Raw genomic sequence first — 27,978 nt, 5'->3', positions numbered from 1 at the left:
TTACAAATAATGCTGCTATGAACATTCTTGTATAATGTTCATATGTGTGAAAGTTTCTCCAGAGAATATACCTGTAAGTGAACTTGTTGGGTATGTCAGCCAAAATGGGCTAGGTTATGCTGTGGTAACAAACACCCCAAACATCTCTGTGGACCCACATTAGTTTATTTCTCCCCTATGGTATATAGCCAGTGTGGGCCCCCAGGGTTCTCTTGTGTAGGCACTCAAATACGGGCTAATGGAGGCTCCATTCCTAATGTTTCCCTGGGTACGTGGTAGGGGGGGAAGCAGTTTGGTGAATCTCGTGCTGGTTTTTAGAGCTTGCACCTGGAAGTGACACCTATCCCTTCTATTAACTTTACTCACCACCCTGAGCTCAAGAGTCACATGCTCTACCGACTGAGCCAGCCAGGTGCCCCTATCATTCTGTATTGGCTGAAGCAAGTCACATGGCTCTGTACCCTCAGGCGTGGGGAGGTGTCTTTTTTTTTTTTTTAAATTTTCTTTATTCATAAGAGACAGAGAGGGAGAAGCAGGCTCCCCACGGAACAGGGAGCCTGATGCGGGGCTTGATCCCAGGACCCTGGGATCACGACCTGAGCCGAAGGCAGACGCTCAACTGATTGAGCCACCCATGCGCCCCGGGAAGTGTCTCTTTCTTAATTTAGGAGCTTTGTGTGTGTGTGTTTGTTTGTATACATGCACATGTGTCTATGTGTTCTGTATTTTCGAAGTATTAAAAAGTTTCTCTGTGACTGGACTTTTCATTTTCATTTTTATTATCTTCTTGAAGAACCAGCATTCTTAATTTTCATGCAGTCAAGTGTACAATCTTTTCCCGCAAGAGTTTAGACTTTCTGTTGTTTAAAAAGAAGTCCTTAAAAGCGAAACTCTAGGGTGATGATGAAGGGGAATCCTGAGGTAACAGCTGAGCGACTTCTCGGTCCAGACTGGAGTGGGGCGGAAGGCTGCAGGAAGGCTCGGAGGAGAAGAGAAATGGGTAGAGCACCTAACTTTCTTGCACATGCTGAAGGGAGGTCTGCATACTAGAGAGGAATCGTGAGTAAGTTGTTACTTTTATTTATTTCTCTTAGTGTTTGCATGAGGTGGGGGGAGGGGCAGAGGGAGAGGTTAAGCAGGTTCTATGCTCAGTGTGGAGCCGGACTCCGGGCTCAGCTCAGTCTCACAGCTCTGAGACCATGACCTTAGCCGAAATCAAGAGTGGGATGCTTAACTGACTGAGCCACCAGGCATCCCTTGGGTAAATTATTGATATGTAAAAAGCTAAATCAGTCAAGAATTCTGGGGCAATTATGAACTCCAGGGAAAATCAAAAGTTGTACAGGTTAGGACAGGTTTCACAGTTTTACTGCAAAGCTCAGCTCTCAATAATGTTCACATAGTTATAATAATGTAAATATTGTCTAGTGATCCAACCAAGCCTAAGTGAGGTGTGAGTGCTAGGTGGTGGTGGTCAATGAAAAGGAACTAAACCCTCTACTTCTGAAAGCTGTCGGTGAGTGATTCAACTAAAAATTCAAGAGATAGTAATACAAACATATTCTTCAGAGATGCAAAGGTAAAGGCAAAAAGAATCAGTTAAGAATTGGAGGTGGTTGCTTGCGGGGAGGTGGGAAGTGAGAGTAGGGAGGGGTGGGGGGCTGTTGTGTTTCTCACCGAACCTTGTAGAATTATATGTTTCTTTACATGCACATGTAAATTGGATAAAATGTAAACTGAATCTAAAATTTGGGAGAGCTTGGCATTTTTTCTGGTTACCAGCTCTGTATGAGTAATGGGGATAAGGAGAGAGAGGCATTGAAGCATTGTTGCATTCTTACCTCATGGACCATGATTACTCTTGGATTGCCCATGCCTCAGATATCTGTCCTCTCAGTAAACTATATTTAGCTTTCAAAATGTCTAGCATGTGTGGGGTGTGTCAATTTCACAGAGACTTAGGAACTATTTTCAGAAATGCATCTAATCTAGTCAGGTACTTTCATTTGAAATTAAAAGATAGCTATTCTGGATTTTTTTTTTCCTCTAGAGAGGAAATCAGTTTCGAGTTACAAGTTTTTATCTCTGACCTAGCCTCAGAGATGTGGTTCTATGACTAACCCATTCCTTTCTGGGTCTCAGTTTCTTCACCTGCAAAACAGTTACTAGTATCATTATGATTATTATAAGAGTTTTATAATAACAGTGGAAGATTTCATACTTCAAACTGTTGTATTTTCTAGATATGTTTGCAAAATCCATTTAATTATATGTATGTAGAGAAGAAGAAAAAGCCGAAAGAACATTTCATTCAACAATGCCAGGCCCTGTATTCTCATGAAGCTTATCACCTAGAGAAATGGGGAAAGCTAGTGGTGGTGGTAGGGTGATAATTAAACCACGAAATACAGAATTATAAATGGTGGTAAGTGCAGGGGAGGTGGGGGCAATGAGAGGGAATAACAGGGGAGCTAGTTTAGGGTGGAGTGTCAGGATGCATTTCTCAGGACCTGTGATCTCAACTAAGACCCACAGGGTATGTAGGATGGTGTTAGGTGGGTAAAACATGGAGGAAAGAGGCTCTGAGCAGAGGAAACAGCCTGTGTAAGAGCTCTGTGGCCTCTGAGAAGCTGTCTGGGCAAGTTCAGTTTGATGTGCTTATGAGCTGTCTAGAAAGGCTTGTAGGGGGAGGAAAACACAGAGGGGGCTGGGGAGTGGTCAGGAGAATGGGAGGAAATGAGCAGAGTGTATTTCCCAGAGGTCAAGAGAAAAGTGTATTCAAGAAGGAGGGAGGGAAGCAGGATGGACTCTGCAGTATGGTATGGAAAGGCTTGTGGGACCTTGACACCCTCAGTGGGAGCAGTTTGGGTGCAGGTAGGCGGGATGTAGGAGTGGAAGGCTGGGGAGGAAATAAGCATGCATGTGGAGGCAGCTTTATCAAGGTGGGATTTGGTGGGGTTTTGGTTGTTATTACAAACTTATTATTTGTCAGCAAATGGTAGAGGGTCTGTTGAAAGCTGCATCTGTAGGTGTGAACTTGGGGAGGGGCTGCTGGGCCTCGAAGTGGGCAATGGCTAGGATTCGAATAGATCAGCAAAGTAGATAAGGCAGCTAGGTGAGCAGGACCTCAAGAGACAATTCTCCAGGAAGTTTGGTTTGGAAATAAGGTTAAGTACTCAGTACTGCGGGGGAAAAAACTACCTCAAAGAATCTGTAACTGACTACCAAAAAGATGAACTAACTTAAATGGATCCCAGGCATGTTGGCTTAGCACTGGATAGTGGTTGTGTCACCAGCCGAAAGAAATTCTCTGAGGAAACCATGGCAACTTAAAACTTGATTGTTACTTGCTTGGCATTTGGTGCCATGTTGAGGTGCCTGTGTGTGGGATGTCCCTTGAACCATTGTGTTTGGGGTTTTCACTATGTAAATAGTCTTTTGTTTTCAATAATGATATCAGGATTCAAACAATAGAATTTATTTCTAGAAGGAAAATACAGATTAAATATTGTTTCAGTAAATTACAAAGATTGACCAGGAAGTTTGATATCCTGAATAATTGAGTCCATTCAACAGAGTTTTAAATAAGTTCGTGGCCCAATGTTTGGGATATAGGGATGTTTTAATAAGGAAATGTGTTAGCATTCTTAAAATAGGATTGTCCTAGGGGCACCTGGGTGGCTCAGTGGTTAAGCGTCTGCCTGTTAGCTCAGGTCATGGTCTCAGAGTCTTGTGATAGAGACCTGGGTCAGGCTCTGAGTCTGCTGCTTCCTCTCTGGGCCCTCAACACCCGCCCTGTGCTTGTGCTCTCTCTCAAATAAATAAATAAAATCTTTAGAAAGTGGTACTGGCCTAGTGATGAAAGTTTGGAAGGAACCTCTGCATTTTTTCACTTGTGAAGCAGTATTTGCATGACAAACACAATTTTAAAAGGAAGAAACAGCATAGTTCAACCTCAGGTAGAGATTAGGATATTACACCTACGCTGGGCGCATAGTGAGCTAAAGTTGGATTTTGAGTTTCTGTTATATTGCTATTATAATGAAAAATAAATGTAAAATGTAAGCAAGGCATTAAGATTCCTTTAGGAATGTATAGCTCACAATGTTCCATCTATCAAGGATTCAGTCACAGCAAGGAGCCCAAATGTGTGTGTGTGTGTGTGTGTGTGTGTGTATGCACGCATGCACATTCATGTGTGTTTTTGTTTTAACCTTTAGCTTCCTTACGTTTTTGAGATAAAGGAGAATTTGGACACTCATTCAGATTTCAAAGTGGACACTGTTTAATCTCAGTATAAAGGAGCTGTCTCAAAATGTGGGTATTAGTTTCCAAAATCACGTTGAAGAACAAAAATTGCTTGAAAAATAACCCTTAAAATCATCAGGGCCCCCTTCTTGGTAATCTGTGCATGTTACTAGAGTTCCTGGGAAGTGGGGGCCTCTGTGGAGCCTCCAGCCCCCTAGGGAGCTCACACCAGGGCCCATTCTTCTCGATTGAGGGGCGGTCTACATGAGTAGTTGTCTTGCTTCTGGCCAGTGCATATTGTTGACTTTGATGAGTTGAACATGAGATGTGTGTTTATTTGTACTGCCGCTTGCTGGTTTGAGGTAAAAGACCTGAGCCAGCTTCGCGGCCAGGTGAAGCTAAGAGTGATCACACTACCCTTGGGCATAGTAATTTGGGAATTGCTATTAGGTGAGGTGGATGGTAGCATTTACTGGAGCTACAGTTCTGACGTCTACTGTTAGATGCTTGCCGTGAAAAAAGGTCTGCGCTAAGTGGACGTTGTTTTGTCTTGCAGCCTTTTGCTTGTCCTCATTTATCCAAATAAAACGTTCGGGTTTGAGGAAAAGGGGTTGGAGAGCCTCTTGAGGAATGGGAAAGTTCTCTTCACTAGGATGTGTATCCCACTGTAAAAGCTGCTTTTCTTGTGTGATTTTTAACTTCCTATATGACCTGGAAAGCCAGATTTGAGTATTCTCTATTTCATAGCCAAAAGTTAAGTTAGAACCATATGTTAGTACATTATTTACTTTCTTTGAATTAAAATTTGCAGACACCCTAACTGTAGGCAAAGCCAGAAATGTGTTGATGGTGCCTGAAATCTTGGTAAGGTTCAAGACCAGAGTTTCCATAGGTGAGCATCCATTTATACCAGGTGTGTGTGTGGGAGGGAGGGAATGGGGGGGGAAGGAGGGAAGGAGAGAGAGGAGGGATAAGAGGGAGGGAGGGAGAATCTAAGAGAGAGATACTCACAGCAAAAGAGATCATAATTGCAGCTTTGGAAACACAATCTCTAATATGCTGTGTGTATAGTATTGCTGTATACATTCCTGAAAAGTTGTATTTAGAATCAGAATAGTATAAATCAGATAATTTTCCCATCACATCTTCAGAAAGATGTACATTTTAAGTACAGAGCACATGATTAAAACGTGGACAAATCTATAAATTTAAAAATCTACAAATATAAATATTTCAGAGGTAAGCATGTTTTTTTATTACAAACTAAGAATAACTTGATTGATCAAAACTGTCAAAAGCCAAAAAAGGGGGATGGGGACCTTTGTCTTCACAATGTCTGTGGTAAAAGACAAAAGAGGCTGAGGATTAAAGGAAGCTAGAGACATGGCTGAGTGTAATGCCCAACCCTAGAATGGGTCCTGACCTGGAAGGGGAAACATGCTACCAACATGCTGTCGGGTCAGCGACGACACTGGGATACACATGGCGTGTGTTACACTTAGTGAAGTTGATAAGGACGCTATTGTTTTGTAAGAGGATACCCCTCCCTATTCATGGGACTAGGTCTCCCTTCAAATGATTCAGAAAAAAAAGTGGGTGTGATTATATTGTATATTATATCCTATCATATCAAGAGAAAGAGAGCAAATAATACAGCAAATGGGGTACGCTGTTAACAGTAGGCAAATCTGTTTCAAAGCAAAAGGTTTATGAGTGTTCTTTGTCCTGTTTTAATTCCTGAAGCTATTCTTTTTTTTTTTTTAAGATTTTATTTATTTATTTGAGAGAGAGAGAATGAGAGATAGAGAGCACGAGAGGGAAGAGGGTCAGAGGGAGAAGCAGACTCCCCGCTGAGCAGGGAGCCCGACGTGGGACTCGATCCCGGGACTCCAGGACCATGACCCGAGCCGAAGGCAGTCGCCCAACCGACTGAGCCACCCAGGTGCCCCTGAAGCTATTCTATGAGCTTGAAGTTATTTCCAAATAAAAAGATAAATAACTTTTTAAATGTGGAGCATTTGTCCACTTTGATAGAGATATTTTTAGACTATAATAACAAAATATAAAATATACCTATAACTTTAAAAAAAACCCTTTGGGAAATTTCTGCAGGAAAAAATAACTTTATTGTAAGTCTGAACTAAGCATCCTCTGCTTTTCTCATTGAAACAACCATTTTGTAACCTACTCTTTTTTAGAGAGAGCATGAGCCGGGGTGGGGAGGGATAGAAAGGAGGGAGAGAACCTCACGCAGGCCCCACGCTCAGTGCAGAGCCCGAGGTAGGGTTTGATCCCACGCACACGAGATCATGACCTGAGCCAAAATCAAGAGTCAAGACGCCTAACCGACTGGGAGCTACCCAGGTTCCCCATGTAACCTGCTTTTTAAAAGAGTTGAGGTTTCTTGTGGTCCTAGGTGCCATGTGCAGCAGGGCAGGTGGTGTGTATAGATATTCCCCACCTGCCCCAAATCGTAAGTGACTTTGATATATCATATGTATATGTTGCAGTGTTAGGTTAGGCCTTCACTGTGGTCAATAAACAGTTGAATTTCAAAGAATGAAAAGCTAGGAAAACAGACTGATGCAGCAAGTATTTACTGTGTGCCTCCGTGTGCCTAGCTCTTTTCCAGGCAGTGAACAAAACAAAAGTCTGGCCCTCAGGGAACCTACTCTACTACAGTAATTAATCTAGAGTGACTCTATTCTAGTAATTGCTTCTCTAGTAGTTAACCTAGGACTAGAATTCTCAAGTGTGCACTGCAGGTCCCCTGAAAAATGTCAGCCTCATTTTAAACTTCCTTCATTAAAACATTTTGTGTTGTCTTTACCACACTCTAAAAGGTTGGTTTTTGTAGTCCTTGCTCTTAAAAACTGAACTATTTAGTCAACTAAGTTAGGGCCCTTGAGCCCTAGATTTTCGGTTCTTGCCAGTCTTAGAGACACTGTCTATGAGCCCTGTGGCAGGACCAGAAGAACTGAAGTAGCTTCTGGCCCCTTGAAGTCTTTCTGACGCCTTTTCGTCCTCAGGGACGGAGGCAGCGCAGCTTGGCTCGGGGCCCTTCTGGGCTCTGCCTTGGGGTACGGACGCTGGCCACAGCCTCAGCCTTCCTGTGCTCTGGAAGTGTTGGCACGGTTGGCTTCTGAGGTGCTTCTGGGTGCCCCTGCTCCCTTTCCCTTTCTGTGAAGCCACTCAGCAGCCGTCTGTAGGTGACTGGAATGAAGTGGACTCATTTTCCTATTTAAAAATAACCTCAGCAGCTGTGGGTTCAAGTCTCCCAGTCACGAGGATGACCTCCACGCCACCGCTGGGACTCCCAGTTGTCATGCCTCTGAGGGTGACAGCAGGGTGAATGTTGGAGCTGGGGTTTTGGAGGCCACCAGCCATATGCCTTCTTTCACAGGTGGGGAGCCTGACTGATCAGAGGCAGTGATGCTCTTGCTCTGTTTTCACTTAAGATTGAGTTTAGCCCTTTTCAGAAAGGTGAAGGGACTCCTGAAACAGGAGTTCCCATGGCTTCATCCCCCAGCCCAGCTTAGCTCCTCCAGACCTGCTCCCCCTCATCTTGGGCTGGGCTGGTGTCTGTTGAGACCCTGTTTTATTTTGTTTTTAAAAGGCGTTAAGTAACAAATTTTTAAAAATATAGAACAGAAAACTTACTATCTTAACCATTCTTTTAAAAAGATTTACCTATTTATTTTTTAAGAGAGGGTGCATGCACGCACACGCACACGTGTGGGGGGAGTGGGAGGGGGCAGAGGGAGAGGGAGAGAGTGAATCTCAAGTAGACTCCCTGCTGAGGGCAGAGGCTAACACTGGGTTTGATCTCACGACCCCAGCGAAATTAGGAGTTGGAAGCCCAACCAACTGAGCGACCCAGATGCACCCCATTTTAACCATTTTTTTAAAAAGATTTTATTCATTTATTTATTTGAGAGAGAGCATGCGAGCGCATGCATGTGAGTGCAGGGGGAGGGGCAGAGGAAGAGGGACAAGCAGACACTCTGCTGAGTGCGGGGTCCAATGCAGGGCTCCATCTTAGGACCCTGAAGTCATGGCCTGAGCTGAAGGAAATCAAGAGTTGGATGCTTAACTCTTGATGACTCAGCCACCCAGGTGCTCCCATTTTAACCATTTTAAGTGTATAGTTAAGTGGCTGTAAGTACATTCACATTATTATATAACCATCACCACCATCCATCTCCAGAACTTTTTCATCTTCCCACACTGGAACTCTGTCTCACAACCTCCCCATTCTCCCCTCCTCCCAGCCCCTGGCCACCCCCATTCTACTTTCTGTCTCTATGAGTTTGACTACTCTAGGTCCCTCATATAAGTGGAATCAAAAGACAGTATTTGTCTTTTTGTGACTGGCTTATCTCAGCAGAATGTCTTTGGGGTTCATCCATGTTGTAGCCTATGTCAGAACTTCCTTCTTTTTTAAGGCTGAATAAAATTCCATTGCATGTATATACCATATTTTGCTTGACCTGTCGTCTATTGATAGACATTGAATTGCTTCTACCTTTTGGCTATTGTGAATGATGCGGCTATGAACATAGGTGTGCAAGTATCCAAGTCTCTGCCTTCAGTTCTCTTGGATATATACCTAGAAGTGGGATTGTGGGATTGTACAGGAATTCTATATTTAATTTTCGAGGAGACTCCTGATTTTTGCATTTGATTCTCAGGTTCTTCTGGCCTCTGTGGGCTTGACTGAATGGCTAGGACTGTCTTGCTGGGCCCGTGGCTCTGGTCCTAGGTCTCCAGCTTCTTGAATACTCTCAGCCTAGCTCTTGAGATGTTTTTCTCTTCCTATTAGAGTTGAGTAGAGAATTGAAGAGAAGAACTGAAGCTTGTTTAGAGGTGCATTGCAATTCATTAAAAAAAAAAAACACAACACAAAACGAATTAGAATTTGAGTTGGGCATTTTCAGGTTTACTCTTGTTTGTTTTGGATTTCATATGTTTGTTTTTCAGAGTTAAGATACGGAGTGGAGTGCTTAAGGTGAATTTAGTTTTGGTGGATTTTTCTACCATGTTATCAATTACACCTTTATCTAGTTTTCTTTAAGTGTTGTTGGGGAAAAGGATAGGACTATCAGGAGTTAGAAAAGGACGGAGATCTTGTTCTTCTGACTTGTATGACCTTGGGCCTTAGTTTCCTCTTCAGTAAAATGGAGCTAATACTACTAATACAAATTTTGTAATTATGATAGTAATTAGCAAAAAAAATGGATCTGAAGTACTGGGATGGTGCTTGATAGCTGCAGTGCTTAGTTAATATTAGTCTATCCTCCCCCTTGTTACCTGGAATAATTGGAAGTTGTAGGTGAGGGTATGTGGTGGTCTTCACTTTTGAAGGGTGAGACAGAATCAGTGGGAAGAGCCTGGGATAGGACTCAGGAGCTGGGCTTCAGTCTCACATATGCAGTAAATTCCTGGTGCTGTGTGATCCCTGAGACATCTGCCCAACCTTCTTGAGGCTCAGATTCCTCACCTGTCAAATAAGCAGGCTGGTCCCTCTCATCTCTGTAGTTCCCTGTGGCTCTGAAAGGTCAGCGATTTCACAGCATTCTCTTTGTGTCTAGTTGTTGTCATCTTTTTTAAATTGAGATAGAATTGACATATAACATGATATTAGTTTTAGGTATACAGCCTAATGGCTTGATATATGTATATATCATGAAATGATCACCACAATAAGTCTAGTTAACATCCGTCACTGTACATAGTTACAAGTTTATTTTTCTTGTGACAGAACTTTTAAGATTTACTTTTTTCAACTTTCAAATATACAATACATTATTATTATTATTATTATTATTATTAGAGAGAGAGTATGAGCAGGGAAGGGCAGAGGGAGAGAGAGAATCTTAAGCAGGCTCCACCCTCAGTGCGGACCCTGACACAGGACTTGATCTCATGATCCTGAGATCATGACCTGAGCTGAAATCAAGAGTCGGATGCTTAACCGACTAAGCCACCCAGGTGCCCCTACGATATAGTCTTATTAACTATAAGCACCAGGCTGTGCATTATATCCCTAGGACTTATTTATTTTATAACTGGAAGTTTGTACACTTTGGCCCCCTTCACCCGTTTGCCACCCCCACTCCCGACCTCCTGCTGAGTCTTCTTCTGATTGCAGAGCTCGCTCTTTTCTACATAGTCAAGCCTACTGTCCATAGCTGGTGGACATATCCCTTCTGTGGTAGGTGAAGTGAGCTGAGTATTTCTAGCATTTCAAGATCTGTTTCTTTAGGGGCAGGTTGGGTCTAAGACTTACTATTCATAGCTTGGGTGTCAGGTCTCTGGCTCTTGCCCAGAATTCCAAATAACCTCTGAGGAATAAACCCTCCAGTTCCTGTGTCTCTGGGGCTAGTCACATCTAGCAAGTGACTAGGGAGAGTCCTTCTAATCTTAGAGAGGAGAGGAAGCAAAGGGAAGGAGGAGAAAGTAGAAGGGGCTGTGGATATAATTTTCACTTGCTCAGAAATAGTGAAGCTGTCTCCAGAGAATTAGATAAGAAAGCTCTCTTGCTCTGCCCACCTCAAGACTTGGTCACTGTCTAAAATTGACCTTATCTGTCTTTATTACTTACAGTTGTCAGTCTTCGTTTTCTCCAAGAAAGAACAGCCAAGTTGTAATGCCTTTTTCTTCCAAACTTCCTATTTTTTAAAAAAAATTATTGCTTACTACTCTGCAATAATCAGCATTTTTGCATATTGTATTTTACTTTTCATAGTGTTTTCATCTATTTTATCTCATTTAATCTGTGCATGAAGACTTGTCTACGCCACTTGGTGTCCTCATTTTGCAAACTGAGACTGGTATAGCCATCTGAATTGTCAAACTATTGTTAGCAGAGCCCTGGCACTTTTTCTTGCTATAAAGCTGATCAGTCAGCAACCCTCAACAAGTATTTATGGAAAGTCCATATGTGCGCAGTAGAGATGCTTGTGGTAGACAGTTCTTACCTTCAAGACATTATAACCTAATAGAATCTAAAGGGGAAGAAGAGGGAGTTCAAATTTGTTACCTGTAATTAATTAACTACTGTAATTAATTAATGCCAGCAATTAAAATGTCGGATGGATGAAGAAAGAGTTGCAAACTCAAATGAAGTTTTGGGATATCTCTGAATTTAACCTATGCATTTTGGTTACTCTGCCTGACTTTGGTATTAGGGAAAGGTGACGGTTTTTTTTTTTATTAAAAGAAAAATTTTTTTAAAGATTTTATGTATTTATTTGACAGAGAGAGAGAGAGAAACCAAGCAGGGGAGTGGCAAGGAGAGGGAGAAGCAGACTCCTTGCTGAGCAGGGAGCCTGATGTGGGGCTCCATCCCAGGACCCTGGGATCATGACCTGAGCCGAAGGCAGATGCTGGACCGACTGAGCCACCCAGGTGCCCCAAGAAAAAATTTTTTTAGGTGACAGTTTTTATACAATACCTTTAGATATCTGTAAACCTCTGGGCGCCATATCATGGTGCTACACCATAAAAGAGGCTCTACCTCATATCTGCAAGCTAGTTCACACTACTCTTAGGTGTAAAAAGACAGGAAACATTGCCTGACATTTATTTCTGATCTTGAGGGCTTGTGGTTTTGGTTGCTTTTTTCAGAGGATTACTGGAAGTAAAGGCAGGACTTTTTTGAAACAGAAATAAGGATTTTTAAAATAAATGAAATTCTTTTTTAAGATTTTATTTATTTATTTATTTGACAGAGCAAGCACAAGCAGGGGGAGCAGCAGAGGGAGGGAGAAGCAGGCTCCCCGCTGAGCAGAGAGCTCGACTTGGGGCTCAATACCAGGATCCTGGGATCATGACCTGAGGCAAAGGTGGACGCTTAACCGACTGAGCCACCCAGGTGCCCCAAAATAAATAAAAATCTAACAGATTAAATCTGCCTTGCTTTGTCAAAATACAACTTCTGCAAGGAAGCTTTTTTTTTTTAAATCTATTTTCTCAAGTTTCTGTCTTTGCAGGAGTTTCATAAATCTGTAAAAATACTGTTATTCTGGTCTGGGTACCTAAGACATGGAAAATGGGATATTTCCTACAATTTTTTTTAACTGCTCATTTTGTCTACTCTTGAGAGGGAGTGGCTGTGAATAGCAGGTTCAGGAATGTGGGAGTCTGTTTTCAGAATCTGAACCCTGGCCCCGGGCGCCCCGTGGGCTCCAGAGGTGCCGTGTTGCCGACTGTGCTTGTTGGCTGTTGGACAGAGGAGTGGCCGGAAGCCTGCTCGATTGTTTGGATGATGAATGCATCTGTCATGGGAGACCACTTGTTTTTTAAACAGGCATAAAAATATCAGTTGCTCAGAGGAAATTAATTCACACACAAATGTCATGAATGTATTCCTTGGTGATCTGTATTGTTTATCTGTGAGATAGTTTGTGTATTAAAGAGCTTGGCTCAGTTGACAAGGTGCGGGCTCTGAATCTCTGCTCACAAGCCCATTTAGGGGAGTACTTGTCCTGTCCTGCTGTGGGGGCTAAGTCCTGCCATGTCTCCAAATGCTTTGAAGAAGAATTTTGCCTGCTTGGCCTTTCGTGACTCTCTGATTGTAGGATTTTTTTTTTTTTTTCCAGCTTCCTAAGTAATAATCTGCAAGTACCACTGGCAGCCGGTAGACCTGGGCTGGGCACCAAAAAAAAAAAGACCACATCCTCAAATTCAGTCTTGCTTTTAGTGAATTCTCTTGGGGAATAACCCTTGCTCACCTTCTGTCAGCTGAGAGTTTACTTAAAGCCCTTGCCAAATCTATTCTCTCCCCTTCAGCCAACTGAATATATATATTGAATTATCATGAAGTTTTCCTTAAATTTGAAGAGTTGTGTTTTAGTGTGAGTCTTCTGGATTTGGGGAATAGAAATCTGGTAGTTTTTAAATCTTGGTTAGCCTGCAAACAACCCTTTTGGGACTCTATAGCAATTATTTTTAGGGAATTTGAAAGCATTTCTCATAGAGCCTTGGAATATCAAATGAACTTTTCTTGGACCCAACAGCACTTTATATGCTGCATTTACGTAATGACGGAAGTACTTTCTTAAATGTATGTAAAGGAAAAAAGGTTTGAGTTATTCTTCTATTGCTGGAGATTACTTTATAGTGAATCCTCTGCCTCCTCTCTTGCTGTTTCTGGCAGCCTCTGACCATGTATTTGTAAGGTGCTGTGTGGAGATGTGGCCAGTGGCCGTGGGAGAAATGTATTCTCTGGCCTGTGGAGAATTCCATGAGCACTTCGCTGAATCTAAACAACTAGTTGTCTATTAAAGTAACGAATCCTCCTCTCATTTATAAGGTAGACTTGTAGCAATGACACTGTAACACCAGACAGGAAGGTTAAAATGGTCTCTCTTAGGAGAAGTGGTTAGAATGACAGCATGAAAAAAAAAAAAAAAAGCTCAAAAAACACAAAGCTTTCACAGCTCGGGAAGGGACAAGTTTGAGAATGAGGTGTATACTTTCCCCCCCGGCCTTGCGCATTGGTTTTGGAGCATGCTTGAGATGCTTCCTACGTCTAGAGCAGTGGATCCCAGTGTGGTTCAGAATCATGCCTACTTTGCATCCTGCCGGATTGTAGCTTAGCTCCTTAGCAACAGTTGCAGCCGATCAGGGCTATGGTGTCACACCATCTCTTGGCTCTCACACCTTTGGCTGGTGTGCCCTTTGCACTTCTGTCAATCTCTGACTTTCCTGCTCCGTTTCGTGTGTTTGCAAGGCCTTGACCTTCTGTGTACTGGTGAACATAGGTGCTGCTTGACATTTTGCTGTGCCTCGCACCTTTCATTTGCTACAGCTCACATACCCACATTATACTTCTGCTGGGTCTGATGTTTTGTCCGACACAAACCATGGTGCAAGTCTATATTCCCGGCTGTGGAAAAAAAAAACCTCACATTTTACACTCCGACCAACACTTGGCAACACTGTGAAGGGCTTGCAGCATGCTGATGTGAGGTGTGCACTGGTGAGAACACCGGTGGACCGAGCTTCCAAATTTGGGGGTAATGTTTTAAAAAGTTATTTTAATTTAAATTTATTTTATTTTAAAGATTTATTTATTTATTAGAGAGCACACAGAGGGAGAGGGAGAAGCAGACTCCCTGCTGAGAGGGGAGCACTATGCGGGACTTGATCCCAGGACCTGGGATCATGACCTGAACTGAAGGCAGACGCTTGACTGACTGAGCCACCCAGGCACCCCTAAAAAAGTTACTTTAAAGCCTTTAAAGATTATTTCTGGTCATAATTTCATTCTTTAAATTAGAAAAGAAAACATTAAAAACATTTTGTAGTGATGCTTTCTCCCACTACCTTATAAATAAATCCTAATTGTAGAAAATTGGAAAAAAAAATGGAAAAAAGAGAAAACCAAAAATTCCACAGTTAACTTTTTTGAATTGATTTTCTACCTTTATCCATGAATTTTGTTTATATAATTGCGCTCATAGGGATATGCAGTTTCGTATCTTGTTTTTTACTTCACAGAATAATAGCACTAGAAAATGTGTCACAACATATTTTGTGTGTTTGTGTGATTTACTCAGCCTCTCTCCAGACACCTACTTCCTGCCCCTGCCATGTCACCCCACTCCACCCAGGCTGCCTGAGGGATGTCAGCACAGTGGGCTCGCTCAGGCCCATCTGTGAACGGGACCCTTGTGTTTTGGATGAGGAACCTAAGACTGGAGAGGTGGCCTGTGTCACTCCCAGCATCTTAACTTTTGTTGACACTTACTACTACACTGTGCCAAGCTGTTAAAACAATGACTTGCTCACGGTCACCTGCTTAGTTCTTCCACATCATGGCCCTCTTGCAAGGGATGGTTCAGAGGCCTGTGTGCATTCTTCCCAAGGGCGAGTGCTTAAAAAATATGTAGGTATTGTTGAATTGGGCCCCTGTTCTAGTTGGATGGTCCTCAGCACACATACTACCTGTCGCTAGGATTGTTTTCCCCATCTTTTAGGATGTGGGTGATGATTGTAGCTCGTAATCATTCCCTCTAATCATCTCCTTGGTGGTGATGGTCCTGGATGCTGTCGAGAGCTCACATTGCTACCAGCGACTGGATTTCGTGAGTAGTCCTGCAGGAGACATTATGCCATGCCAGGACAGTAGTCATACTTACTTACCCCGTATTTTCTCCCTAGCTTTTCTTGTGGGATGTGGAATTCACACCTGAACAGACAGCCTGCATTTTGCTTGGTTGAATGAAAGAGTCAAGTAATTGCAGAAATTCAGCCTGGCTCCTGCTGGCCCAAGTGGTGTGGTGGACATGTTGGTGGTAGGTGCCAGGTATGGACTCCTTTCAGACCCTTTTCTTCCTAAGGACCTGGGAGTGTAGGTGTTGGCTCCCTAGGGGCTCTTGCTGGGTTCAGGAATCTCGGTGATGGCATGGGGTGTGTGTGTGTGTGGATGTTTCCTGAGGGAACCTTTCCCCTTCGGTGAACTGACTGCCCAGGGCTATGCCTGCCTGACTTTCAAGGATTCCTCATTTAGCAGGTAGCCTGCTAGTGCCAGGTGCCCATGTTGCCCTTCTGTTCTCCTTGCTGGGAACATGAGTTGGTCTGCTCAGAAGCACAGGCTGTTAAGGGCGCCTGGGTGGCTCAGTCGGTTAATCGTCTGACTTCGGCTCAGGTTGTAATCTTGGGGTCCTGGGATTGAGCCCTGCATTGGGCTCACCACTCAGCGGGGAGTCTGCTTCTTCTGCCCCTCCCCACACTCATACACATGCACGTTCTCTGTCTCTCAAATGGATAAATAAAATCTTAAAAAAAAAAAAGTGTAGGCTGTTAGTCTAAGCATAGGAGGTAAAAGATGCTAGTTTGGGGACATCGTCCCTGTATATGAATCCTGACTCCTCCCCCACTCATTTGCTGTGTGACCTTGTACCAGCTACATAATCTTTCTGAGCCTTAGGGGTAAAACCATGCTCACCTTTAGCATAAGGAGTCGTTTTTTCTTATTTAATGTTTTCTTAATATTTTTAGAGAGAGAGTGTGTATTGGTGGGGGGGGGGCAGAGAGAGAGGGAGAACCTGAAGCTGGCTTCACGCTCAGTGTGGAGCCTGTTGCAGGGCTCCATGTGGGGCTTGATCTCACGACCCTGAGATCATGACCTGAGCCGAAATCAAGAGTCCATGCTTAACTGAGCCACCCAGGCGCCCCAGCATAGAGAGTCTTAAACAGAGGTAATGAGTGGGAAGAGCTTGTTGCAGCCCCTGGCACATGCTGTATGTGTGATAGGTGTCAGCTGATGACAGTAGTAATCATATCCACAGCGTGGGGGTGGGGCTGAGGGTGGGGGTACTGAAATGGCTTGTATTACATAGGCACAGCCGATAACAATGTTATAAAGGCTAGACTGTGGTATTTGTATTTTTTCAGTAACGCTCTTTGGAATTGTTTTTCTCTGACTTTATTTTTCTTTCCTCTCAAAAGAGCTCCTTGGGGATTTGAGATGCTTTACTGTATTCCGTCAGGGGAGATGGAGGTTTGCTCTGTCATAGACTCTCTTAGGTGAGGCTGGTCAGTATTGTCATTGACTTCTAAGTTCAATATTTCTGGGCTGCTGAATTTCAGAAAGGCTAAGAAGTTAAAACAAAATTAAAAACCCTTCAGTGGATTGCTAGCATTTCACTATAATAATAGGGATCAGTGGGGCGCTTGGGTGGCAAAGTCAGCTGAGCATCTGACTCTTGATTTCAGCTCAGGTCATGAGCTCAGGGTCGTGAAGATTGAGCCCCAGGTGGGGCTCCACATCCCTTGAAGAGTCTGCTTGAGATTCTCCCTCTCCCTCTGCCCCTCCCCCCTGCTTGCGGACACACTCTCTTTCTCTCTAAAATAAATAAATAAAATCTTTAAAAAAATAATAGGTATCAGTTTCTGAGTTGTAAGGCATAGCTGCCTCACTCAGAAGTTCTTCCATGTATACAAGTGTGTGTGTGTGCACATGCCCTCTGAATGCCTTCTTTCCAAAGACCACATGCCCTTAGCCCATGTCCTGGTAGAGGGTCACACATGCATCAGCTGTCCACTGTGTCCCTGGGTCTGTCCAGGGGTTTCCTGGCACTTTGTTTCTTGTCCAGTGTTTCTGCTGAGGTTGGGATTTCTTGCATGGGCCTTCTGTGCTTTTGCATTTAGTTATTTTACTAAGGAGACTGACCGGTGGCTTTCCCCTACAGGTGGATTGGTTTTTTATTTTTTTTTAAATTGAGATATAATTGATATGTAACACTGTAGAAGGTGTACAGTGTGCTGATTTAATACGTTTGTAAATTGCAATATGATTACCATTGTAGTGTTAGCTAACTCTTCTATCCTGTCACATAATTATTATTTCTTTTTTGTGGTGGGAACTATTAGGATCTAGTCTCTTAGCAACTTTGAAGTTTATAATACAGTATTGTTGACTATAATCACTATGCTGTGCATTAGCTCTCCAGAAATTGTTAGTTGCACGTAAACAGCTCATTTCCCCACCCTCCAGCCTGTGGTAACCACCAATTTACTCTGTTTTTATGGGTTCAGCTTCTTTTAGATTCTATATGTAAGTGATATCATACAGTGTTTGTCTTTCTCTTCCTTCTCTCTGTTAGCATAATGCCCTCAAGGTCCATCCATTTGCAAATGGTAGGATTTCCTTCTTTCTCTTGGCTGAATAATATTCCATTGGGGGGGGGTTGTGTGTGTGTGTGTGTGTGTGTGTGTGTGTGTGTGTGTGTGTGTGTGTGCGCGCGCGCGCGCGCGCGCGCGCGCACACATTATTCCGTGTCTTTTATCCATTCTTCTGTTGATGGACACTTAGTTTTTTTCCATGTCTTGGCTATTATAGATTGGTTTATTCTTACCTTCACTTTCTGTTCTCTTTAGCAGCTTCATCAGATAATGAAGGCCCCTGCTTATTGTGCAAATAATAGGCCTGAACCAGTGATTCAGGAACCTGGAGAGTTCTCAGTAGCCCCCACCCCAGGCCACACCACACACCTCTTGCATCCCTGGATTAGGATTTGAAATCTCTCCAGGTGATTCCAGTGCTCAGGCAGGATTGAGAGCCCGTGGAGTCACCCACGGCTAATACTGAGATGTACGGGACAGGTGGACAGATGCAGATCAGAGCCTAGGAAGGCCTGTCCCTGAGGGTGTGTGAGAGAGGATTTGCACTGGGAGCAATGGCTGAGAAGGGTCAGGGTGGCCCTCAGCATTGTGTGGGTTTTCCTGTCAGCCCTGTTTGGTCTGAGGGGCTGTCTTTCCGATGATAGAGCGTCCCTGTTGCTGGTCTCTTGCCCCTCCCTCGCCTTGGTGCTGCCTATGGCAGAAGTCAGGGACCCTCCCTGAACCATGGGGACAAGCCCCTGAACAAAGGCACAAGGGAGGCCAGGAGCAGCCAGGAGGACAGGAGACCAGGATTCCACACCAGTCCTTTGCTTACTTGGGTTTTATGGAGAGAGACATCTTTGTATACATCATCTTGTTTTATCTGGTCCTTACCATGACCAGCGAGGGGGATTATTATCCTCATTTTACAATAAGAAAATTGAGGCTTGAATGGAATGAGTGGTGTGTCAAAACATGGTCGTCGTCCTTTCAGGGACCCCCGCAGAAGAATTGTCTGGATGGAGGCCAGATGGAATGGGTAACGAAGAAAGGGGGTGGTAAATGTGTTTCACTTTTCTGCAACTTTCAAGGTGAAAGTAGCAAACGGAATCACCAGCTCAAGGGCAAAAAAGCAGGGTCAAGAGCCTTAAGGAATCTGGAGAAAGATCCTGGGATGGTGGTTCTAAGTCAGCCTGTGCAGCTGAATCACAGGGGAGCCCAGGCAGCACCCCAGACCAATTACACCAGACTCGGGCCCGGCCCAGGCATGGGTATTTTGGAAGCTCCCTGGGCAACTCTGCATTGAAGCCAAAGATTGGAGGGAACCCGTAATTGATTGATTGATTGGTTGATTGACTGGAGAGAGCGAGTGGGGGGTGAGGGAGAGGGGGAGAGAGAGAATCTCAAGCCGACTCCACTCTGAGTGCGGAGCCTCACACAGGGCTTCATCTCACGACCCTGAGATCGTGAACTGAGTCGAAACCGAGAGTCGGATGCTCAACTAACTGAGAACACCTGTTTTGGATTCAAAGGGGTCATTAATGCAACCGGGTCCAGGAGGGAAGGAGAGTCAGGAATATGAATGGAGGGGCTTGTGTCTCTTCTGAAGCCAGCTGGAAGGGAGCAACATGGCAGATGGAGACGGGACACGTGGGTGGAGGGGACATGTGGGCTCCTCAGTCTGCCGAGACACAGGCACCAGGGACTGTTGTGAAGGAATCTGTGAGTAGAGTAATTTGTACACACCTTCCATGCTTCCCCATCCCTTCAGGCCCATTGGCTGGAGGGGTCTTCATGTGAAGGGGGGTACTGCAGGTTTCTGTGAAGTAGAAAAGATTTGGACCGGGGGCTGGAAGATGCATGGCCAGCAGCCCTCCACCCCTCTGCACATGAGACCCCCGGAGGGCACTTAGAAATGGCAAGGCCCTAACCAGGTCCATAGGACTGGAGTCTCTGGGCGGGGCCTGGCCATGTGCCAGGAGCAGCGAGAGCCCCCTGCCCCCCACATTGAAGTGGGCCCAGTCCTCACCTAAGCATGACTCTGTGACCAATGGGAACCACCATAACTGATTTTCGCTATTTCAGGAACTTCTTCAAATAAGCATCGTGTTTATGTTGATCACGAGGAAGTTATCAGGAGCAGGCTCTCCAGCTTCCATGCAGGGAGCTCTCTCCCTCACCTCCCCATACAGGCAAATTCCAAGTTCACTAAAGGCTTAAAAAATGTTTTTCCCTCTAAGCAACTGCTGTAGACTTTGAATGAATGGGTGCCTCTTCCCTGAATTTGTCTTTTCCTGTGCTTAGATTATTGACAAGCCAGGGCAATAGAAAAAATAAATAACGTTAACAATTAGTAAATAGAACTTGGTTATGCAATCCACTTTGGGTCCAGAAAGATGGTCGTACATTGTACGTTGGAAGCTCTCTTCCTCTTTGCATGCGTGCACACGGGCCAGTAGGAAGTCTTCCTGAGTGGGGCAGTGCATTAGTTGCCTAGGGCTGTCGTAATAAAGAACCACAAACTGAGCTGTTTAAAACAACAGAACAATGGTTCTGGGGTCTAGAAGCTCCAAATCAGGAAGTTAGCGGGCCATGCTCCCTGATGCCCATAGGAGAATCCTTTCTTGCCTCTTCCTTGCTTCTGGGGATGGCTAAAAGTCTTTGAGATTCCTTGCAGTGGGACAGCTCTAATCTCTGCCTTCAGTGTCACATGGAATTATCCCTGAGTGTCTGTCTTCTCATGTGGAGACTAGTCATATTAGATTAGCCCAGTATGACCTCATTTTAACTAATGACATCTGCAAAGACCCAATTTCCCTATGTCAGGTCACATCGTGAGGACCTGGGGGTGGTTAGGATTTCAGCATCTTTTGTCGGAGAACACAACTCAGTCTGTAACAGGTACTCTGCATGTGTTTCAAGAACCATGCACACCTCATTGGACATAGGAGGAAACAGAGTGACGGAGGTGAGGACGCTTATCTAAGCCACAGAGCTAATAAGGGACAGAGTCGGGATTTGAACCCAGGACTTTGTGACTCCTGAATATATGGCTTCTCTAGTTTAGATCAACTGAGGGTTCTTTGGGGCTTCCTGTGGAATGGAGTCCATGAGTCTTCTGGGTCTTCTCAGGACGTTGGGGATATTACTCAGCTCTCCGAGACCGGTTGAGTACTAACATATTACTTTGCGACCCACTTCACCTTTCTCAATGAAATAAATATCACCCATTTGCCAGGAGGAAGCACAGAAACATGAATGTTGTTTGATTTGTTGATCCGGTGTGATTGAATGGCAACTTTTCTTGTATTTATTTTTACGTCCACTCTTACTGCTCTAACACTTAAAATCCTCTTAAATGATATAAAGAGAAGCCTTTTAGGTCTTGGCTAACCAACACCCTGCTGAAAGTTGCTTGTCTCTTGGGATCCTCCTATGTCCTCAGCCTTATGCGATAAGGACTTAACCTGGTTTCTCCTGGTGGCCAGCTTCTCCAACACAAAAGTGCTCTGAATGAAAGAGCCAGGTCATGCGATGTCCCGGTTCCGTCATTACCACGGGTGGATGTCTGCAGAATAAATGTCAGAGCGTTTGGCCAACAAGCGCTCTGCACTGGCTTGTTGCAGGGATCCAGAGTCTGAAGGCTGCAGCAGCTCTTCCTAAGTGAGGAAGGCTTTTGAACAGTCAGATTTCAAGATCAGAATTCCCAGTAGAAAATTCCTATAATAAAGAGCCGTCCATGAGTCTGAGAAAGTAAATTACAGCTGCTAAGGCGTCTCCATTCGATCTGATTAAATTTTAATTTTATTTGATTTTTCCCCCCTAATTACTGGCTCCATGTTTGCTTTTCCCCACTGGCTCTCAGCCCATGGACATTGGTAGATGGGCATCTTGGGTTCAGAAAGAAACGTTTCTAAAGGGCTAGGTGACCACTGTTCCATGATGTGTGATGGCTGTATAGACAGGGGTAAGCTGTCATTTTTATCCTCTGTCCCTTTCTTCCCCAATTCTGCCTTGGACCCTGTCATGACCCGCACATGCCTAAGCCCTGTACCAAGGCTTTCTTAGGACCTGAAGATGGCAACAGGTTCTGTGACATGTACGGACTGGTGGCTTGTTACAGACCGGGTCTATAGGAGTGTCACCTGATGGGGAAGGCAGACCATGGGCCATAGGAGTAAATCTACTTCCTTATTTCCATGGGCTGGAATACCTGTTCTTGGGGAGATCGGATGTTCTCCTTTCTCTCTAGCTTGCCCTGTTGTCCTTTTTCTGCCTTTCCTGCATTAATGGTTAAATTACCATCTGTCTGATCTTCTAGAAGGGAGGGCTCAGCATTTCAGAGTATGTATTTTAGTACAGGCTGGGGCTTCCAGGCTGTGTGCTTTCTGCTAACAGCAAAACAAAACAAAAAATAAGAAAACCTACTTAATCCCTGAGATAAATTTAGTTACTGAAACCCTTACCTCCTGCCTGGTCTAAGATAAGATTAGTGGAGTTCTGCAAACAGAACCGTGCAATTGTTGGTCTATTGTAAGTCTCGGAAAGACTGACAGTTGGCAGACTCTGAGTAATCGGATTTCAAGCTCAGAATCCACAGTGAACAAAACTCCAGCTACTTGTAGCGTATGAAAAAATAATTTCTTTCAGGTGAACTTAAAGACCTGTGTTCTTTGATTTTATTTTACTCAGAGGATTTATTAAGCAAATATTTATTAAAAGCACACCAGGAGCCAGGTATGCCAGGTGTTGGGAACTGATAAAGAGTCCCTTGCCTTTCCCCCGGTCCGTGCATTTAAAGTAAGAAACTTGTATAGGTTATAAACATCTAACATTTAGTAATAGCAAATTAGGGGTAATTTGATGTCTAAAAAGACTTGTTATCAGGGACAGAAATGTTGAAACCAAAGTCAGAAGTATGGGCTTTATTGCAGGGTAGTAAAGGGTATTGTAAATAATTGTGTCAAACAGTGGTGTGCTAAGCTTGACCTCTTTTGGTATACCTGCATACTCTCCAGATGAATGGAACCCTCTGTGGCCTCACTGGCTGCAGTTTAGCAATGATGACAAGACTTTACTTCTGGGGAAAGGTTAATCAAACTACAGTGTGCCTGGCACATAGTAGGTGGTCACCAAACATGTCTTAAAAATTGCACAAGTTGCTGTATTGAAATGCATGTAGTTTGGTAAGCCTGATGAAACAGGCAGACTCATCCCTTTTAAGCCCTGTTTGCAGTTTTATAGCCTCCCAGGGGGCTCTTTCCAGGCGAGGAGTTGGAATCCAGCAAAGTGCTGTCTTTCATTTTGAACTTGAGTCTATGGAAATGTCTTGCTTCACTGACCCTTTTGACTCTCCTATTGATTTCTATTTTGCAAAGGAGGTACTATTGCCTTACCTTATTTATTTATTTTTCTGCAATCCTTGAATGCCTCTAAGCTCCATTTCCTGCCTTTAAGTATGTACAGGGCCATTAAACACCGGTGCGGTTGGCGAGTCGGAGGCAGAATTGTGACTTTAAGGGCGTACGGTGCTATCAGGCAGCAGGCTGCATTTAATGAAATTTGGCTGGTTAGCTTGTTTGTGCACCACATATGAGTCTTGTTGAACAAGTTTAGCAACCTTTCTGTAACTGTTTCTGAGCACGAAGGGACAGTTCTTTGGACTTCATGCTCAGCCTTGTTTTTCACTTCCAATCTTCAATATCCTCGATGTAGGAACGGAGAAGTCTTTATCTCTGACTAGTTAGGAAGGAGGCCAAAAGGGCATATACCAAGGGTTATTGTCAGGTGGCAAGATGTGAGACAAATGTTCTTCTTTGTGGTTTTCTATAGTTTGAAACGTGTATTTATTTTGTAATCAAGAAAAAAAGACAGATTGCTTTAGAAGGGCAAACTGAGACTAAACTTTATTATTTTAGGGAAGATTTTTGGAAAAGATATATTTTTTTAAAGATTTTATTTATTTATTAGAGAGGGAGAGAGAGAATGAGCAGGGGGAGGGGCAGAGGGAGAGGGAGAAGCAGACTCCCCACTGAGCAGGGAGCCCCACAACGGGGCTTGATCCCAGGACTCTGGGATCATGACCTGAGCCAAAGGCAGAGACTTAACTGATTGAGCCACCTAGGCGCCCCTGGAAAAGGTTCTTTTTATAACTGGTTCTCTTAAGGTGATTTTGGGAGTATAGGTAATAATGCCTGCTGGGCTTATTAAACACAGGATGTCAAAGGTGATAAATTATTACTTCTCAAACAGGAAGTCTACTGTGAAAGTCCACAGGTACCAGAGTACACCAGGCTGTTTTAAAGACTTGACCCAAGCAGATAGTTTCTTAACAAAATGGAGAGTTCAGAGATGTTTTGCAGAAGGATTTTGATTCTTTTGAAGCAGCAGAAACTGGCAAGGGAGTGTAGCTGATGCTGTTACATTTGATTGGACCAGGGTCAGTAGAACATGACTTTTTGACTTGTTTTTCTAGGCTTTGTGGATTAGGGGATAGTTCTAGTCTTCATTGGTTAGGGGTTACTGGAATCTAAGTGAGGAAGGTTTGGGATTAAAATGAGTGGCAGTACCTTAAAAGAGAAGGAAATCCTGCCATTTTCAACAATGTGCATAAACCTCAAGGACATTATGCTAAGCGAAATAAGCCAGTCACAGAAGGACAAATGCTACATAATACCACTTATATGACATGATGAATCTAAAATAGTGAGACCCATGGAAGCAGAGAATGGAATGGTGGTTGCCAGGGGCTAGGGGGAGCAGAGAATGGGGAGGAATTAGAGGGTACCAAGTTTCAGTTATACAAGATAAGCATGTCCTAGAGATCCACTGTACAGCATAATGCCTATGGTTAACAATCTTGTACACTTAAATGTTTGCTAAGAGGGTAGATCTTATGTTAGATGTTCTTATTACAATGTTACATATTAATAAGAGGGTGGGAGGAAACTTTTGGAGGTGATGGGCATGTTTATGGTGTAGATTGTGGTGATGGTTTCATGGGTATATACTCATCTTCAAACTCATATATTATGTATACCTTTTTGTATGTTAAAAAAAAAAGGTGACAGATATCTGAAAAGAGCTGACAGAATGGGAAGGGCAGGTTAGCATGGGGCTAGAACCAACAGGATGATTCCATAGCCCCTGGGAGGGACCAAAAATGATATTTCAGTGTCCAGGGAAGAGCTTTGGGCAACCCTGGATTGTGGTGGGCTTGGGAATATAGAGGTGGAGCAGGTATCCATTCTTCACAGATGCCCCTGGCGGCCAGCATTTCATTTGGAGATGGTATCGGGTCTTAAAGTCAACTTCTTTGTTGATTCTTGGTTTTTTGCCCCTTACCTTTCGTTTTATAGCCTTGAATCATTCCTGCACTGTAAGAATTTAATCCTAATTGCCTTACATAACCCATCATGCCAGAAGACCAGATAAATGGCAGGTCAAGTGGATGGAAATGCTGGGGAATTTTCAAGATAGTGTTCATTAAATCCATAGCAACATGTGTCTGTTAAGGCAGGGCAGTCACTGTGTTTGGAACTGGCTGTCATGATGGTGTTTTGTGCAGGATTCTTGTTGTCATGCACTTTGAACATTACGTCACCCCTCCTGGAGGTTCACTATGACAGGATCCTTATGTTCGGTCTGAGCCAAAGCAGGCGGCTTGGTCCCCATCCAAGGATTATTTATGGAGCCACTAGAAGAACGTGTCAGGGTTCAGCAGTGTGGACCCAGAGCACGTTTATGTTCACATGCATTAATGATTCATCACCTGGGGAATAGAGTTAGGAAAAGTTGTTTTTGTATTTACTTTAGGAGCCCAACTGTGGACATTTGACCATTAGAATTGTCATGCTTTTTTAAAGAATTGTGGTAAAATACACATAACATTAGCCATCTCAACTGTTTTTTTTTTTTTTTAAAGATTTTATTTATTTATTAGAAAGAGAAATAGAACAGGGGGAGGCGTAGAGGGAAAGAGAATCTTAAGCGGACTCGTGCAGAGCTCCATCTCACGACCCTGAGATCATGACCTGAGCTGAAATCAGGAGTCAGACACTTAACTGACTGAGCCACCCAGGCGCCCCTCAGCTGTTTTTAAGCATATAGTTCATATTGTTTTGCAGCCATGGCCACTGTCTGTCTCCGGAGCTCTTTTCATCTTGAAAAACTGAAACTCTGTTCCCAGTGAAGAAGTTTCACGGCCCTTGAGTGAAGGCAAAAAGAATTCTCTCTCTCTTGAGTCCAGTGTGAACAGGACAGTCTGCATTGTAACTCCTCCTGGCTGATTAGAGGTAGCCGCCGTACCGGCCATCCTGTCTTGGTTTCCTGAGAAGGTAAAGGGTCATTATGTGGCTGTCCTTGTTCCCGTGTATCTGGGATGCAACGTGTAGGTGGGGGCTTGGTGCCTGCCTGTCCTGTTCTCGAGAGCCAGGGCCAGAATCCCTCCCTTGTGGTGCCCTTGAAGCTGTCCTCTCCGGACCTTCACTTGCTCAGACTCATGTTGTAGATTTGGCAGGCTCATCCTGTCACTGTGATGGGCACATGGCTGCTGGGTTATCCACTTAGTTATAAAGCCGAGCTCCTCCGGGGTCCAGTGCTAGAGCTTCCTGCATGATCCAGTTACCTTGTGGCTTTGCCCACCAATCGACTGTACTCTGAAAATAGCGGGAATCATACGGAACACACACTAAGAGGTATATTGAATTATATGAAATGCTTTGTAAAAAAAAAAAAAAACCACTCGGAGTGTAGTAATTTGGATTATGAATTTTACTTAGAATAGGTAGAGCTCTCGTGTTGAGGATGTAAATATCCCCAACATTTATCTTATTTTTTCGAAGATAGTAGGGAGGACTTCGTGTGATCTTTTAGGTTATTTATTACTTTTCACAAATAAGTTTTTTCCCTTTATCCTGGTTCTTTATTTGCTTTTCCCCCTAAGTCTCCAGAACAGCGCTAGCAGCCAAACCAAACAGCCCTAACATGAAGCCAGAACTCTAGACCAACTTAACGTCCCACCTGGACTATGGTGCTGAACTACGGGGCTGTGGATGTACGTCACGTTGATGGCTTGTGGGTGATGATGAGAAGCTCTTTCTTGGAGTAAAAGAATTTTTTTGTCCTGGGGCTGCTGAGGTCTATTCTAGCCCAACACCATTAGGAAGACCTCCTTTCTTCAGTGCAGGGGGATAAATAGGCTGCTCTCTGTTTTTTGACTTTCCTTAAAATGCTTTCCACGGGGACTGGGTGTTGCTGTGTTTCAAATGAGTTTTACTACGCTAGGGTGCTCTTGCTGGTAAGAGCAGAGCACTTTGTCCCTGCTGCCTGTGGTTAAGGCCCAGGCCCAGCACAGAGGTTATGCAAACCAGCAGGCAGTGGGCAGGCTTCTCCAAGTGTCCCTGTCTGTCCCATGTCAGTAGCGGCCCTTTCATCTTAAACTTGGTACCACCCATGTGCATGAAACGCAGCCAGAATGAAAGAACTGCAGCATTATCACTTAGAAGCAAATTATTCATAGGCCCCTTTTGGGCCCTAATTATAAAACTTGTCACTCGACATCTATCTCAGCCAGAGTTGTTATTCTAATAGCCTAAAAATAGGAGAGTTGCACTCCCTGAGCCGCCAAGAAGGTTTTCCTGTAGAGCCAGACAAGCCATATGGAGCTGCCGCAGAAGGCAGACCGGAATGCTCCATCGGGGCTGCCCTGCATCTGGGGGGATTCGATCGTGGAGACAGAGCAAAGACTTCGCCAGTCGGGGCTTGAGAGAGCCAAGTCAGTCTGAATGGAGTTAGAAGTGTGGGTTTGTGGGTGATGGAGCATTTCTGAAAATCACTGTTGCCCTGTCTTAGATAGCCCTAGAGCAGGGGGAAAGGAGGCCTGCTCTGGAGCTGGCACTGGCGAGGGCCAGTGGTCCCTACAGCTCAGAGCCTTAGCGGCTCCGTCCCTCCCTCCAGAGGTGGCTAAAGGATTAATGAGAAAACGGACACCATATGTACAACTTCAGTATTTTTTCTTTTTGATGAGCCTGAGCCTGACAAATAAATATTGCCTCAAAGACATCCGTGTGAGTTATCTTCAGCTTCCTTATAAAAAGACAGTAAGTAGGGCTGTGT

The 27,978-nt window shown here is 44.0% G+C and overlaps 1 protein-coding gene across 11 annotated transcripts in view; it reads left to right on the top strand.

Moving 5' to 3' along the window:
- The window catches only part of TBC1D8 (TBC1 domain family member 8), a 101,083-nt gene that overhangs the window by 8,297 nt on the left and 64,808 nt on the right, over nt 1–27,978 (top strand). For 3 of the 11 annotated variants that reach the window (XM_027623182.2, XM_027623191.2, XM_027623183.2), the window contains exon 1: nt 27,530–27,962. The exons of 6 other annotated variants lie outside the window; for them this stretch is intronic. In XM_027623182.2, coding sequence (XP_027478983.2) covers nt 27,837–27,962 — 126 coding nt within the window. In that variant the 5' untranslated portion in view covers nt 27,530–27,836. Of the gene's footprint in view, nt 1–27,524; nt 27,963–27,978 lie in introns of those variants that run through there. 2 more of the 11 variants (XM_027623194.2, XM_027623184.2) reach the window with 2 other exon arrangements.

This window comes from Zalophus californianus, chromosome 8, assembly GCF_009762305.2.
Source record: "Zalophus californianus isolate mZalCal1 chromosome 8, mZalCal1.pri.v2, whole genome shotgun sequence".
In the NCBI taxonomy this organism is placed as follows: domain Eukaryota; kingdom Metazoa; phylum Chordata; class Mammalia; order Carnivora; family Otariidae; genus Zalophus; species Zalophus californianus.
This window is presented reverse-complemented; position numbering and strand designations above follow the sequence as displayed.